The 16,728-nt window shown below is 38.3% G+C and overlaps 1 protein-coding gene across 1 annotated transcript in view; it reads right to left on the bottom strand.

Annotated features, from left to right (window-relative positions):
- The window catches only part of MXRA5 (matrix remodeling associated 5), a 49,344-nt gene that overhangs the window by 12,915 nt on the left and 19,701 nt on the right, over positions 1–16,728 (bottom strand). The window contains exons 2-4 of the mRNA XM_072137864.1: positions 6,892–7,102; positions 4,951–5,080; positions 2,367–2,757 (exon numbers count right to left, since the gene is read on the bottom strand). Coding sequence (XP_071993965.1) covers positions 2,367–2,757; positions 4,951–5,080; positions 6,892–7,094 — 724 coding nt within the window. The 5' untranslated portion in view covers positions 7,095–7,102. The remainder of the gene's footprint in view (positions 1–2,366; positions 2,758–4,950; positions 5,081–6,891; positions 7,103–16,728) is intronic.

The following is a 16,728-nucleotide window of genomic DNA, read 5'->3' as shown; positions in this document are numbered from 1 at the left end:
CACGATTGCGACATAATCTAATCGCGTTATATGCGGCGCAAAATGGATGGGTAAAATTTACTAAGGGCCCTGTGCCAGTTTTCTGTCAGACTTTGCATATTATTTTTAGTGCTTGCACATCTATTTAAGAAGTGTCTAATAAAGAGACACAGTTCTGGCACATGTGAGGCAATTGTGGTGCACACAGTGCTTTGTGGTGCACGTGGACAACAGAGGAGTGTGGACACTTGACTGAGTCCATATATCAATCACTATTTACAAAAAAGGCCATTAGGCCTCACTAAGACTCATTTGTCATTAAAAATTAACTTTTATTAATCGTTTATTTAAGATATAATCTTGTTTATCATATTTCCGTGAATTTATACAAATCCTAATTAATATTAAAATTATGCAGATCGTCGTGGAGACTTTGATGTGTGGTTTTCGGGGGGAGATACGGAAGATAGCCCTAGAGAGCTTATAGGATCTCAGAAGGCACCAATAGATGTCACTATGACGCTGCTCATATAAGGAGAATGTCCAATTCGGTTTACTAGTGGTGGAGGTTATATTGTTGCAAATCTCACCTATTCTGTGGATGGATAAGTATCAGTGATTTAATCACTCAAGTGTGAGCTGAAGCGCATACAAAGTTATTCCATCATCTTGTGTATCATCTCATGCGCACAATGGACTCTGCGGTATTTGCTCTCAACACTCAATATTCTATGATGGATAATAATATCAATTAGATTCAGTCTCTCAAGTGTGCGCTCAGACACATATAAGATTTCATTAGTATTCCACCATCTCATGCACACAGTAAAACTTGGAGTATATCTCCTAAGTGCTTGTATATATTCAACCGCACTCTATCTTGTGGGGTCACTCAGCATATAACCGGTAGTTAATATTCACTGCCAGATTGCTCTCTCCACTACAGCATTGCTCAGGACCCGCTCACATTTGTTAGTCAGACTGACTTATTGAGATCTTCCACATTCCCATTCATGTATTTAAGACCACACACACACTTTATCTGCTATTAAAAACTTTTCCACACTAACGCCCCCCCGACATGTTTCGCCACTCTAGTGGCGTCCTCAGGGGTGCCGGGGCTAGAGTGTGCCTTGTCAAGTTGAGCTCTGGTTTTTAATACCTCCGTTTGTGTCGTCACAATCCACACCCTCTCATTATCAGCCAATCCATGATGGGAGGCTGTGGGTGTGATCCATTAGGTCACACGCCTCCTCAAGTAACTACGTCTGCGCATAAAGTTCGATATCGTGCGACTGCGCATAAAGTCCAATATCGTGCGACTGCGCATAAAAGTTCCTCGATCTCGGATGCATATTCGCTCAACTGCGCATGCGCTAGGACTTGGAATTTTCGTTCCCCGATCTCAGATGCATGTTTGCTCAACTGCGCATGCGCAAGGACTTTGACTTTCGTTCCTCGTTCTTCCATTCGGATGCGCATGCGCTGGGACTTTGAATTTCATTCCTCGATCTCCCATTCGAATGCGCATGCGTGGGGACTTAGAGTGTTAGTTCCACCTCTATATTATGGATACGCAGGCGTGGGGACTTTGACTTTCTTTTGTTACAAGCCCTATTGTTGGCTGTGATGGTGAAGATCATAATCCAATATATAAGGTTCCTATTTCGGATCTTCAATTTATTAACGGTAAGTAGGTAAGTATTGACTTTCATAATAAAGGTGATTATTTAAGAAAATTCTTATTTTATTTATAAGGAGCTCAAGGATTTATCAGAATTTGTCCAGAATTCTAAAATATAAAATTCATCATAGATAATATAATTTTTACTTTTTTCTTTCATCTCCTCTCATTGATGTACAGGACCTCTATTCAATTATTGTTATTGTATTGATATCTTGTGCACTCTGTTGGAACAGTGCAGGGGGTGCCAGATTTATGAAAAATATGAGACACAAATCATGAATCTGGCACACACTGCGTCCTACACAGGACACTGCATATAGTGCAGTTTGCTCTGTTCCTAGTAAATGTGGACCATTATACCCTATACACATTAAATAGTTATTATACCATAACAACATTAACAGGATTAGCTGACAATTATATTATTAATTTTTGAAAGACCTCTGGCTGCTATCAATCATACTGAATGCAACAAATTAACATTAACACGGTTTTAACAGTCAGCTCTTAGCGCATATCATTTGGTCTTGGGTGTCTGGTAACTGGAGGTCCTATTGCTTCTATAAATTCTATGAGATTTATGGAAATACTGAACACAATTTTTACCAATCCCATTGGTGTGACCCCAATCAAACTCACAAAACTCATTTAATATCAATAAATATAATTAAGATTGCTATTTCAGAATACATTCACTTACCATTAGACTGTTCATCCCATTCCAGTAACCATTTTAATTGACAGTCACAAGCCCAGGGGTTGCCATGAAGATATAAGTTCTCTAGTAATGGCATTGTTTGGATCATGCCAGCAGGGAGCATCTGAATCATGTTGTCTGATAAGTAAAGATGCTTTAATGTAGACTGTCGGAAGTAGCCCAAAAAATTAAAAGTGCAGAAGGTGTTGACGTGGAGCTGTTGAAGTGAGTTCCCTTCTAAGTGAAGTAATCTTAGGGCAGTTAAACCATTGAACGCATTGGGATGTATAAATTCTACTTTATTATGATCAACATGTAGTCTTGTTAAGCTATATAGTCCATGAAATGTGTGGCTGGTTATCACTTTCAGCTTATTGTAGCTCATTTTGAAGACCTTTAAAGAAAAAAAAAAATCAGTGAAATGAAATCACAATATTCACCAAGAATTTGATTCTATTTACAACAAACCTATTGTGACTTTCATTCTCTAAACCTGAATGCAGCAAACAAACATTGCTCAATCACCATAGTGTTTTCCAGTTTTAAAAACAAGTAAGATTTAATGCAAATTACTACAAGCAATGATACTAAGGGGTTGTATAGGAATAAAAAAAATGATACATGGTAGAGAAGGGGGTGGGCATTAAAAAAAAAGAGCTAATACTCCCCTCCTCTGGCTCTCCTGTTATCCCGCAGCGTCATATTACAAACTTTTTAGTGAGCGGCCTCTATAAACAAACATAGGCTGGCACTGATGGGCGGCACGCAAGAAAAACTGTAGTACAGGAGGAGGTGGATACAGTGGATGATGAAGTGTCTCATGGGACCCGGGCTGTTCACATGACTAGGGCCCCCCCAGCATACAAATCAACATGTGCCCAGATTGTTAGGACTACTCTATATTCTCTATATCCTCTATATCTTTAATCTTGCACTGTTTATAAAAGTAATTTAATGATGAACTTCACACCTATTCTTATAACCAGCTTATTTAGGAAAGCCAATCACTAACTGCCTAAGCTCCCAGACATTGTAGGAGATGTGGATGCTGCCCCTGTGCACTGAACTCCCCCTCATACAGTAAATACTCATGTATAACCCGAGGCTCAATAAAAGAAAGTTTTTGATTGGAATATAAACGTCAGGGTAGGAAATGCAGCTGCTACTCTAATAACATGTCCAGCAGCACCCGCACCACCTTCATTAATGAAATATCCACAGCAGATCACCCCTACACAGAAATATCCACAATAGCGCTTGCGCTCCCTTTAAAGAAATGTCCACAACAGAGCCCCCTTTACAGAAATATCCAGACCGCTCGCTCCTTTACAGAAATGTCCACCGGAAGAGCTCCCCTTCTAATGTCCACGGTAAAGCCCTCTTTATAGAAATGCCCATAGCAAATGTCCCCTTTAATGAAATGTCCACAGCAGATGCCACCTTTAATGAAATATCCATAATGAAATATCCACCGGAAGAGCTCCCCTTCAAGGAAATGTCCACAGAAGATGCCCCCTTTAATGTAATGTCCAAAGTAAAGCCCTCTTTAAAGAAATGCCCATAGCATATGTCCCCTTTAATTAAATGTCCCCAGCAGATGCCACCTTTAATGAAATATCCACTGCTAATGTCCCTTTTCAATGAAATGTCCACAACAGAGAACCCTTTACAGAAATGTCCACAGCAGATGCCCCGTTTATTGTAATGTCCATAGCACCATAGCAGAGACCCATTTAATGAAATGTGCACATCAGATGCCCCCTTTAATAAAATGTCTACATCAGTTTCCCCCTTTACATGTCTACGGCAGGGTCCCCCATTTACAGAATGTCCACAGCAGAGTTTGCCCCCTATTATTGAAATGTACTCACCAGGGCCCTCTTGAAAAATAAAAAAATCTTGGCTCACCTTTGGCATCTTCTTCCCAGCTCCACAGCTCTTCTTCTCTTCTGGCCCAGGCACATACACCAAGATGTGGCAGTGTCATAGCTACGTGACGTCATAGTGTATGCGCCACGCGTCCTTTACACTATGATGTCACATGGCCGCGACACCACCGCTTCATAGTGTGTGTGCCAGGGCCAAAAGGAGAAAACGGAGCCGCGGGGCTGGGAAGAAGATGCGGAAGGTGAGTATACAGGCTATACTCAAAGACTGATGGCAGATCTTTATATAGGGCCCCCCATACCGCCTATATGAAGATCATATAAGCTCTTTGTTAATTGAATGCCCCCTATATGTGTAAATATTTTTTTTCATTCCCGAACAACCCCTTAACCCCTTTAAATATGCCTGGAAAATACAAATTTCTTCCCTGAAGCTCAGGCAATAAACAAAACATGTACCAACTTATGGGGCAAGTGCAGTAAAGATTGGTCAATCTGCTCTGATTTCACTGAAGAAATGCACTTGTGCACCGGAAAAAAGCAGATACTCATCTGTAGCTAAGACTTCATATAGACATATTTAGTAGGCTATATCCATAAAGACATGCTGGTTTAGTATCTCAAATTTGACTCGCAGGTTGGCATCATAGTGCCACTCAATCCATAATAGTAGCATTAGGGCTAAAATGACAATTTATTACCTGTAGTGCACTCAAGTCTTTGAAAGCCCCATTAGGAACATTTTGCACATCATTGCTATGAATCAAAAGCATCTCTAGTTTGGATAATCCAGAAAACGCATGTTCAGGGATGGACTGGATGCTGTTAAACCTGAGAACAAAAAAAAAAAATAAAAAACTTCAGTTGGAGAATAATAATATTCAGATTTGTATATAAAAAGAAGAGTGAAATCATTAAAAATAATTTAATTTATCTTATTTTATGTTTTATTTATAAGGAAATATTTTGTGTATCCATAGATGCCATTCCGTGAGAATCTTCATTGTTTACTTCCAGTGAGTAACCATCTACCATGGACACAGGGGTGCAGGAGTAGTTAAAGGGGGTTGCACACTCCCTTACAATTGATAGGTGCTCTGGAACGGATCCTTCCATCAGACAATCCAAAAATTATATTCCAGGCACACAAACTCAGATTGATATTTATTTTATACTATTCTTACTACTATTCTAGAAATGGGAGTTCAGATCCTATTGTTTTTGGTGCTTCCAGTGTATAGGTTTCAGCTCCAAAAAAGGTGCAGGGACAGATGATTTGATGACCTATCCTGCAGAAGGGCCAGGGAACCCGTTTATGCAAATCAATGGATGATTTTATTTTAAATTCAGCTAACAAGTAAATATAGCTTTTAATAGGCAAGAGTTGTAAAAGGGGAAGCCACATTCTAGTAACTAGTAAATGCCATAAACGAGGTCTCTAATTGATCCCCATTTTAATATCATGTGATTAACCCATGTAACTACTTCCTCTTTTCTATGTTCACTTCTGCACAATATCAGATAGAATAAATTTTGCTACCTGTATTTGTGCAGGTGCTTAATAATAATTATTAATAATAATAATAATTAGCAATTTATTATCCCCCAACGGAGGAAAAGAGAGTTGTCACAAAAGGCTGTAAAACACAATTTAAATACATTACAAATACCATGGACATACAACAAATAACAGATAACATACAACATACAACAAATAACAGATAACAATCCAGTTTATAAATTATAATAAAAATACTAAAATATACATAATAAAAACAAACTCATAATAGACTAATCTAAAAACCCAGAAATTATTTGCTAATTAATGCTATCTAAGCCCCCTTATTCGTGTTGGACAGATGGATAGCACTCGGCACAAATGATTTTTTATATCAGTCCTACACCTGATTTCTTTTAGTCTGCCACTAAAACTGCTTTGTTGCCCTTCAAGTTGATTATATAAAGGGTGTGAAATGCATATAAGCAGATGACGATGAGTAAATAATCATATCTGACACCATCTCAATTCCTATCAGCAAGAAGACTATGTCATCCTTGGTATTCATGCTCAGCTGGAAGTCTTAAAATCAAAAACTGGATTCAGAAATAAGTAGTGATAAGCGGAACAGTAAAAAATCTTTAAAATTGTGGGCATTAACGCTTTAAATGTTGATGGGAAAGTGGCAAGGAGCTTTAAAATCAATGAAGTGCAAGTGCACCAGCATGCCGGTAGCGCTGCACACAGCCATTTTAGAGAAGATCATAACCCCCATTGACATAATTGGGAAGCAACGATTCTTCCCAGCATGTGTAGTGTCGCATGCTCATGCTCCATCTTACGCACCAAATTATTTAAATGCCACTTGTAACTTTGCCAGCAGCATCCAAAGAGCATTATTTGCAGGGCGTTATCGAATGAGCGAGAGGGTTCGGGGGAACTTTGCCATTCTGGTCCACTCAACACTAGAAATAAGTACACAACGCTTCATTCTCTAACACTAAAACAGCCAGGTATAAACAAGAATTTAATTAAATTTTAGGCAACCACTGAATGCAATATTTTCTTGGGGAAGAAAGTATTGATTTTCATACAAAGTGTCATGTAAAATTTACACAAGAATAAAATAAGTGTTTGCACAAACCCTAAATTTATTCTTTCCACGTGTTTTGGAATTCTTGTTGGTACTGTTGCTAGAGATCGGAAAGTGCAGTGGACTTCAGAGTTTACATAGCACGCACATGGCTTAGGACAGGAAAAGGCACTGTGTGGAAACCTCAGGAATAAGATAATTAATGGAATCAACCACAAATGTATCCCGTGGTACCTTCTGATTACTGTCTTCATTTTTGCTCCTGTAGATACAAAACAACAAAAATTGAATTACTTCCTGTTAACACAAAACTTCAAATGCTGACTTAACAAAATGAAAGAAAAAAACTGGTAAAAAGAGATCTACAATGTTAAAACAAAGTAAAAAATCTACAAATACTCACCTACATTCCTCTTCATCTTGATCCTCGCGCTTGTCTTCTCTAAGATTAACATGCGGGATCACCTAGAAAAGAGAGTTATAAAAAGCAGGATGGAGCACAGGGTCAAGCTGTCCAGCTCTGCAAGCTGCTAATTATGCACGCCCCCTCCATGACATCATGCATCTATCACGCTGGATGTCTCTCGCATCTCTCCTAGCATGTGATTGGGAAGTGCGAGGGCGTGCATAATTAGCACCGGACATCTTGTGCTGCGATTTATAACTCTCTTTTCTAGGTGATCCCGGCTTGTCAAGCTTAGAGAATACAAGTGCCAGGATGAAGATGAAAAGGAACATAGGTAAGTATTTGTAGATATTTTCTTACTTTTTTAAAATGTCAGATTTTCTTTAAGATGCTGTATACCACCACATTTATTATGTTTTATACATTTTTTTATTGGGTTTGCCCTTAGTATAAAACCAATAGGTCTTGCTAAAAAGGAGCGTGGCTTTAGAACACCAATGTAGTGACAAATGCAAGACAAGAAATTCCAGTACAAAGTAAGGCAGCTGCAGCATAGCATAGCTAGACTATATAAATATGCGTCAGATTTATCCTCCTGCATTCTATACAACCAAAAATGCTCAGTCTTTACATTATTGGTTGATGGAATAAAATTTGAACAAAAGTACTAACTACTACATTAACTGTCCTACCATTCAGATACTGACAACAAAAATTACACTTGTCATGCTATAGCTACCTTATTATATTTGTATGATCTCTAAATCTATACCCATAAGAAATTATACAGATAATTCTAACACATAGTATTAAGTGCAGAACACTACTGCCCACAGGCAGAAACACATACAACAACAGTAATCTGTGTATGCTATAGAACAATACCTTTCATGAGTCATAGCAATTATTTCCATTAAGATATTAAGACATATTATTATGACAGAAGGCTGATAGAGTCATTTTGCTAAAGTAAAATAGTGTAAATAAGATAGTAAAAGGTGCTTTAATAAATTTGGACATATCACAGAATGGCTGACAATAAGGCAATAGTGACCACAGTATGCTTAAATTATTGCTTAAGGTCATGTCAATTGTTATAACATGGATGTTAAATCCCTAAGGCCCCTTACACATGAGCATTGCAGAGGTAGTTCAGTGAAAAACTGTCATTTTTCATCAGATTTCAATCAGTTACAATGTCAGAGTTCAGTGGTTTTTTTTAATCATTTCTACAGAATTTTTAACATGCATGAAACGTGCAAAAAGACTGATGACTGTGATCTTTTCTATGGCAATGCATCAAGAAAAACAAATTGCACTTGCATGTATCTCAGAGTACAGTTTGTATTGTATCGAATTTTAATGGACATTTTTTATGCACAAGTAAAAAATGTTTTGAGTTTCACTCACATTAAAAAAAAACATGCATATGTGAGTGTGAAAAGCTGTGGTGCACATTTACACGGTTAACACCAGTTAGCACCTTTAATATGGGGGGTGCAACACATTTCTGTCTGACTTTCCACAGTCCGACTGAGCACCAGAACCCCCCATTTTGGGGACAAATTTGTGTCGCATAAAGAATAGTGCAGCCGTGACACAAAGGGGTCTCATACAACACATATGTGGCGCAGACACTTCTTAAATACATGTGCAAGCAGTTTGCACGTAAAAGAATGTGCAAAGTCCGACAGAAAACTGGAGAAAGGAGCATTGTATATGTGCCCCTATATGTGTGTCTGTAAAAAAAAAAACATTGGGGCACATTTACTTCCCTGTCCGCTGGAATTCACCGAAAGTGCATTGTCTGATGATAATGCACTGTGCCGCGATGGTGCGCCCGATATCCTACATGTGTTCACCATCTTTTAAGTGGTGCATGTTAGTGCTTGGGCTCGCGACACAATTTGAAAGTTAAATCCCGCGCTCAGTCCGAATCAGTCGGTTCATGTTGTCACTCCCCCCCAATTTGTGTTACACAGAAGCCAGCGTAGCTGCAGCAAAGAACAATTGCGTGCAACAAAATCCCAGCACAGACACGTGTTAAATATCTGTCCAAGCCGTACAATCCCTGAAAAAAGCGAACAGTCCGACAAAAGTGCACTCAGCGACCCTTTAATTAGCCCCATTGACTTCTGGTCAGAGTCCAATGTAAATCCCACACATCATAAACATGCATGTAAAAACACTTTTGTAAAAGGGGCCTAAATCATTAGTCAGTACAAAACGGATACAGTGGTTACTGGAAGACAGGTTCAGCTGAGCTAGGTCTAGTATTGATGATATTAAGATATCAGTATGATAATTGACAAATGTAGGCCTTGTTATTGATTTTGTTTTGACGCTATATAAAACACCATATTCCCTTAGTACTACTGCTTTACATGTTTATCTTTTTTGTCTTGGTAGATTTCCTTTAAAGTAAAAAACAACAAAATCAAGCTTGATTAACCAGGGGCTCTTACTCATAGGTCCACTCACTAGGCAATTTAACATGACTGGGTGCATAGTGCACTAGTAATGATATTCACCCGCCCGCACATGCTACAACATATATACTAAAAGGATGAACTCCATGCCAGGATCCGCCTCATCATACCCACTTTTAATGGAGGTGGCATAAGGGGAAAAAGCATTACATGGCCTTTATCATGCATTGTGCTTTAGAAATTCGGCATATAGGGTATAAATGACGCCTCTTACTATGGGAAAGTGTCAAGTCAATCCTGGGCAAGGCAGAAACCCACTGGCTGGGTTTCAGTTCTTAGATAGTGATGAGAAATCCTGTTAAAATTTAAAGAATTTTTTAGAAATTTATAATCCTGTTCTGGATTGAATAGCAAAATTTACTGTGTAAATGGTGATGGCCACTGTCAACTGCAGCCATGCTGCGCATCGTCAATTTGAGGAGTGTCGTCGCTCTTATTGGGAAGAGAAGATCCTCTCCAAAATGGCGGTGCCCAGCATCACCCGCTGTTTAATACCACGCATTGTTGCATCTACTTAAATGCTGCTGCCATCTCTGCCAGCTGCATTTAAAGGGTCATTGCCCTCGAATGGTCCTGGCATATTGATGCCCCTCTGGCATTGAGCCAGAGGGGCCGAACCCACAAAGTTCGGTACAAACACAAATCTTTGCGGTTTGGGTCTGCTCAAAACTATACTTTGACCCAACTTCAGGTAGGATTTGGATGGCGTCCTGGAAAAGCCTTACTGAGCCTTCTGTAGACCAGGAAGAGACAGTTTTCCTGGTTAGCTCAGTTATAAAGTAGTAAAGTAGTATCTGTAGTACAGAATATTGATGGATCAGGCAAATCATCAACAGTGAACATCAAACTTTTGTGAGCATATTTCTCTGAATGACAGTTATATATCCCTTCATGTCATTGAATGCTGGATGAGGAGAACACGACCCTGCTGTCATATTAGAGGTGAGGCTTTTATTCTCCATAAATACACAGATAAAATGTAGCCATTTACTGTAAACCATTGTCTTCTAACTACTACTTAATAAGGCTATTATTTCTTTTAATATGTGATCTTTATTCCTTCCAGTGTTATTATCCATAACAAGCTGTTGCCAGGAAACAATTGTGAAAAGTTTCCTTGGCAGAACACAATATAATATTGATGGTTATCAAGACTTGACAGGAGAGACTTTGGGTACTACAAGTTAATCCTAACTCCTAGCTCCACTTACTAAGTGTCTATTGTACTTTGAGAATTTGATTTATCAGCTAACACAATGTTCCAATTTAGTTTTTCATGGTTGTATTAAATAAATATGGAACCACTAGATTAAAATTGAGACTACTAAGTAATTTATATGTTTTATTGGATAATTTACTAGCTTTGGGGGCTACATAGGTTTCATCATCACCCTGGTAGAATACAACATCAAGAAAGTCACACACAAATAGAACATGGCTATAATGTGGTCAAGTGATATAAACCATATCCATCAATGTGAGGAAAAGAGAGATGCCCTCAAATCTTTTATGTTGTGGTTAAGGCCGCTTTCGCACAGGTAGACCTGTTTGTTTTTCTTGTATTCCTGCCTCACAGAGCTAAAAGGAAAGTCCAGTCATCAGGTTACTGACAGGCCTCCTAGGACCATAACAGTCCAAGGCAAGGGCTACAAAGCAAGCTATGAGTCAGCTATGTTTGAGGAATTTTGAAGTGGATATCAGGTAATATTTGCATGCAATTGTACATTTGTGGCCCCTGATTAAAAGATTTTACTGGTGGGTCCTAAGCACTGTAATCTATCACTATTAGTCTTCTTACCCTAATTGAACATTTTTATTTCAATTGTTTTATTTTCATGTTAAAATGTAATGGGTCATCTGAGGAATGTATAGACTGCTCAATCCTGCACTTTGGAGAAAAGTGAACTCCGGCGGACCTCGGCGCAGAAGCGACGGATGAAGGAACTCGATCTTAGTTAATCGCGGCAGACCCAAATCCGTGTCGGACAACGCACCGCGGCATCGCGACAGGACCTGGTAAATAAGTCTGCCCCTTTGTCTCATGCTGGGACTGATGAGATGTCTGTTTCCAACCTGAAATGCGTTTTGTAAACATTTTATTCATATTTTAGCCTTTTAACAGGATCTGTAATGGTTTGTTTAGAAATTAGTTTTAAGTGATTCGATCATAACTATTATTATGCTGCTATAGAATTTTTGGACATAAAGAAAAGGGTAATACAATAAATAAAAAAAATAATAAAAAACAATAAAAAAATTGTTCCAAATCATCTCAAGCCGATGCAGTTGGATTGCATCTTTCTCATACTTTTTTTTTCTCTTATTTTCTTTTACTGTTTTATGGGTACAAAGAACATTCTTTATTTTAATTTTATGAATTCCCATAATAGCTGAGATAATGTATATTTAGTTCCTACGTTCTATAGGAAGGATTTGACCAGCACTTATGTCCTAATCTTTTACACTAATCTTTTTATTTAAATTGCAATGTTGTGGATGTTAGAGTTTAGGCGGTAGGAATGTAAAGCTCAGGGTCATACTTTAACTTCATCAAATAATTATTTTGGAATTTGGCCATTTTTACATTATTCCTCTGATAGTTCTACTTTTCTCTATTCATGGAAGCCAAAAAAAGAGTCAAGCTTGGAGCCAAAGTGTCTGTACCAATTGGTCTGATATTAAAATACTGAAACTTTCATAAATGGGAGCATTAAAATAGTCATTTTTCCAGCTATCCATGCATATCAAATACAGTTAATTATAACACCTCATGTCTGCTTTGAATTATATATACTGAGTTCTATTTCAACCAAGAGACTAAATCCCAAAATGCAGGAATGTACATAAATCTCCATGTACCTGTATCACAAGTCTTAAATAAAGGCTGTAAAAAGAACGTCTCACCACTTCTGACAAGTTCATTTTAGTAAATACTTGTATTTATAATGAAATAATAATTCTGGAGCACAATTCCGTGATATATACCGGTAGTGGGGGAAATATTTAATTGATATACTGCCAATTTTTCAAGTTTTACCTCCTAAAAAAATGGGGAGGCCTGTAATTTTTATCATAGTTACACTTCAACTGTGAGAGACAGAATCCAAAAAATACAGAAAATCACATTGTATGAGTTTTTAATAATGAATTGCCATTTTATTACGTGAAATAGATGATCACATAGCAACCAGCAAGAATTCAGGCTCTCTCAGACCTGTTAGGTTTTCTTTAGGAAGCTCCTCCTACTCTGCACTATCTGTATTAATTCCATCTGGTTGAATGCCTTACCTGTATAAAAGACTCCCGTCCACAAACTCCATCCATCAATCCTCTCCACCATGGCTGTCAGCAGGAGGAGCTGTCAGCAGGATACCAGGGACAAAATAGTAGACCTACATAAGGCTAAGATGGGCTATAGGACAATATGCAAGGAGCCTGGTGAAAGGGCAACTGTTAGCGCAATAATTAGAAAATGGAAGAAATGGAGGATGACTGTCAATCTTCCTTGGTCTGGGGTTCCATGCAAGATCTGACCTCATGGAGTAAGTATATATCTGAGGAAGGTGAGGAATCAAACCAGAACTACACAGGAGTAGTGGTGTGTCAGTGGTAATGACCTGAAGTAAGCTGGAACCCCAGTCGCTAACATTGCTGCTAGCAGCACACTACAGTGTCATGGATTAAAATCCTGAACAACACGCAAGGACCCCCTGTTCATTCCAGCACAAGTGCAGGACCATTTAAAGTTCACCAATGACTATCTGAATGATCAGGAGGTGGTCAGATAATTTTGGAATTAAGAAGTGAGTACAACCCTAAGAACACCGTCCCAACCGTGACATTTTGGAGGTAAAAATACTTTAAGAGTGCTTTTCTTTAGGAGCACCATTCATTTCCTAGTGATGATCAATCAAAAAGAGATTCATATACATGACCAGAAAAGCAGTAAGAGGAGGACCGAATGGGCTTACAATCTAGTGTTGAAACTTGTTCTTCTATTGTATAAAAAATGTATTTAATGCAATTAAATGCTAATTAAATTGAACCCTTCAATTAAACTAACCCACACTAACTAAACATATCTTTGAAAACTACAGTTTTTTTTTCCAACTTACTTTTTATCATTTAATAAAGAGACATTTACAGTTTGGAGGGAACGAAGACATAACTAGTAGTGTAAATCAAGTAATAACTTCTGGGCCGCACAGGGCCCATCAATTTTACTTAAGTTAAGAGTCATGTCTCAGATATATCTATTCTGAAAAGGGGCCTTGCCACCACTCAGAAGTCATAGTCTATGACAAGACAACAAGAGCCCGCTACTTACAATAGTGCCTGCTAATCAAGATTTCATGCAATGTAAAGTAACATAGATAGTACAGAGGTAAAAACAGACCATAGGAAAGGGGAAAATAATAAATAACTTGGGTTGAAAACTACTGTTATATTGCAGTACAACTATCCCTATATTGTTCCCCCCAATGTCTGTAAAGTCCATTCATAAAGTATACTCACCATCTATGCATATTCATGATCTTCCAGTTCAGGTATGCTTCCAGCTTCCTGATTGACAAAGGAGCATGTTATCTCTTCAGCTGCTTTAACTTGGCTAAGCACCCTCGGTCCCCACTCCCTCAAGAATAAGGGCTGTGTGCTGTATGTGACTCACTGAAGAGAAATCAGGTTCCTCATTCCTCTCTCCGTTTAGGAACTCTTTTCAGCAATTTACACATCTGTCTTATTCCTTATGGACAGGGGGATGAGGTAATGTAACTGACTTGAATTGGCCAAGAAAAAGCACATCCTCTGTCAGTAAGGAAGCTGGAGGTGTGGCTGAGCTGGAGGAAAATGAGTATGCTGGATTTCCTTTAACCCCTTCAGGATGTAGCCAGTTTATAGCTTAAGGCTCAGCTCCATTTTTTGTATTCTAGTATGCGTTTCTTTATATGATTATAATTTTTGAATACTTTTACTTATCAAACTTCACTAAGTTTTGTGTTTATTTATTTAAAAAAATGAAAAATGAAAAATAATGAATTTGTTTTTTTAAATTGCCATTTTCAAAATTCGAAATTAGCCCGTTAGCAGGGACATAATTTTACCACTGGAATTAGGTGCTGAATAACATTTCCCATATGTCATTATAAATTTGTACATTATAATACCCTGCAATAGTATGCAATGGCTAACACACTGCCTATAAGGTCCCATATGACCTAAGATCCCGAGGTTGTCTGTAGTAAATGCCTTTATGGTCCTATACAGGCATTTACTACGGACAGCCTCGGGGTCTTAGTTCAGACCTCTGGGTTGCCATAGCAAAGATTGGCACCACCCTAAAAATGCTGCAGGGGCGCCAATCAAACAGGTGAAATCTCACTAAATTACCACTGACACACCACGATTCTGGATGCTGGCTCTGCTCTGATGCAGAGCTGAACTTCCATTGTGCTGAGCTCTAATGTGGGAGTGCTAATGCTAATGTTATTACAATGTGATTTTCTGGATATTTTTGTAGATTCTGTCTCTCACAGAAAAATTACAGACCTCTCCATTCCTTGTAATTGCAAAGTTGTAAAATTAACTTTGTATTAGATACTTAGTTATGAAAGAAATGCAATTGAAATGAATGTTATCCTTTATGACTCCAAAATATTTATTAAAACAATTGTAAACATTCCCCTTGCCAAATGGACTTGTCCCTAAAAAGAAATCAACCACCCAAATCAAGCATCATATACCAGGGGCACTTACTCAGCCAGGCACTGTGACTGTGTTAATCATCTTATAATTGTTATCCATGGCCTCCTTCCTTCCAAAATTTACCTTTAAAACTATGCTAATGAGCTCGATGAGTAGGAAATGGTCTAGTGTGTCCATACTGTAACGTTACATTAGATTTTTAATGAGCACTGAATATACAAACTGTACATCATGAACTTTTAAAACCATGAAATTCACAGAGATATAATCATGAAGAGCTTCACTAGCTTAGTAAAAACACCTCCTGCGGCCTTCTGTTTTTATAGGGAACTCCTCAGCGACTATTAGCATACCCATATTCTGTAGTAAAACACTTGTTACTCCAGAAAGTATGCTTCTCATGCAACTGATAGAATGAAATCATTACATGATTAAAATATAACAACATATACTAAAGGCACATTATATTCCCTCAACTTGTACTAAATCTAGAAATGACTCCTTTCACATTCCTATTGAGTGAACCTATAACACTGGTATAACAGAAGGTGAAAACTATCTAAAACTTAACATTTAATTCAAAATATATAAAAACCACTATTGTCACAAATAGCGATGCACCAAACCTCATGGTCACTGTGAAATGTCAAACAAATCATATACGGTCCATCCAGATGACCACCATAGCTTCTAATCAATCATACACGCAAGCAGGGCTGTACATAGTATATGTGCCAGGGTATGCGGTTACAAATATAAACACCAAAGGTCAATGGACCATAGCAGTTGCAGGTATAGCAGCTATCATGTAGTCAGTGCACATAAAAAGGAAGGACAAAATATCGGTGTGTACTTACAGCAATAGTAGCAATAATAACAATATGCGAAAGGTGAGGAAAGGAATGTTCTTACCAATCCTGGGTTGAAAAGATCATGCCATCGATTCCTGTAAGACATAGATCAGCCTGGGTATCCTACGTATCCCTCGCATACTGAAGTATCACCTAAATATCGTCCAATAACTCCCGTCCTAACAAGGACGGTCCACAGCTGTCCCTGACATCTTGCCCTTGCTATAGAAGACAGGTGTTCTCAGATGGTCTTGAAGTCAAAAAATGATAATCCCGACGCGTTTCTTCCGCAGTTACTCGGATTCATCAGGGGATAAATGTGTCGCAGGTATAAGTGACTATTGAAAGGTCATAGCAATGGAGCCCAGGCAATGATTCCAGAAGGTCTCCAAATCGCCCAAACTGAACGAGCAGATCAAAATTACTAAGAAATTTGAAT

Source organism: Engystomops pustulosus, chromosome 2 (assembly GCF_040894005.1).
Source record: "Engystomops pustulosus chromosome 2, aEngPut4.maternal, whole genome shotgun sequence".
In the NCBI taxonomy this organism is placed as follows: domain Eukaryota; kingdom Metazoa; phylum Chordata; class Amphibia; order Anura; family Leptodactylidae; genus Engystomops; species Engystomops pustulosus.
The sequence above is the reverse complement of the archived record's forward strand: the minus strand, read 5'-3'. Positions and strand labels throughout refer to the sequence as shown.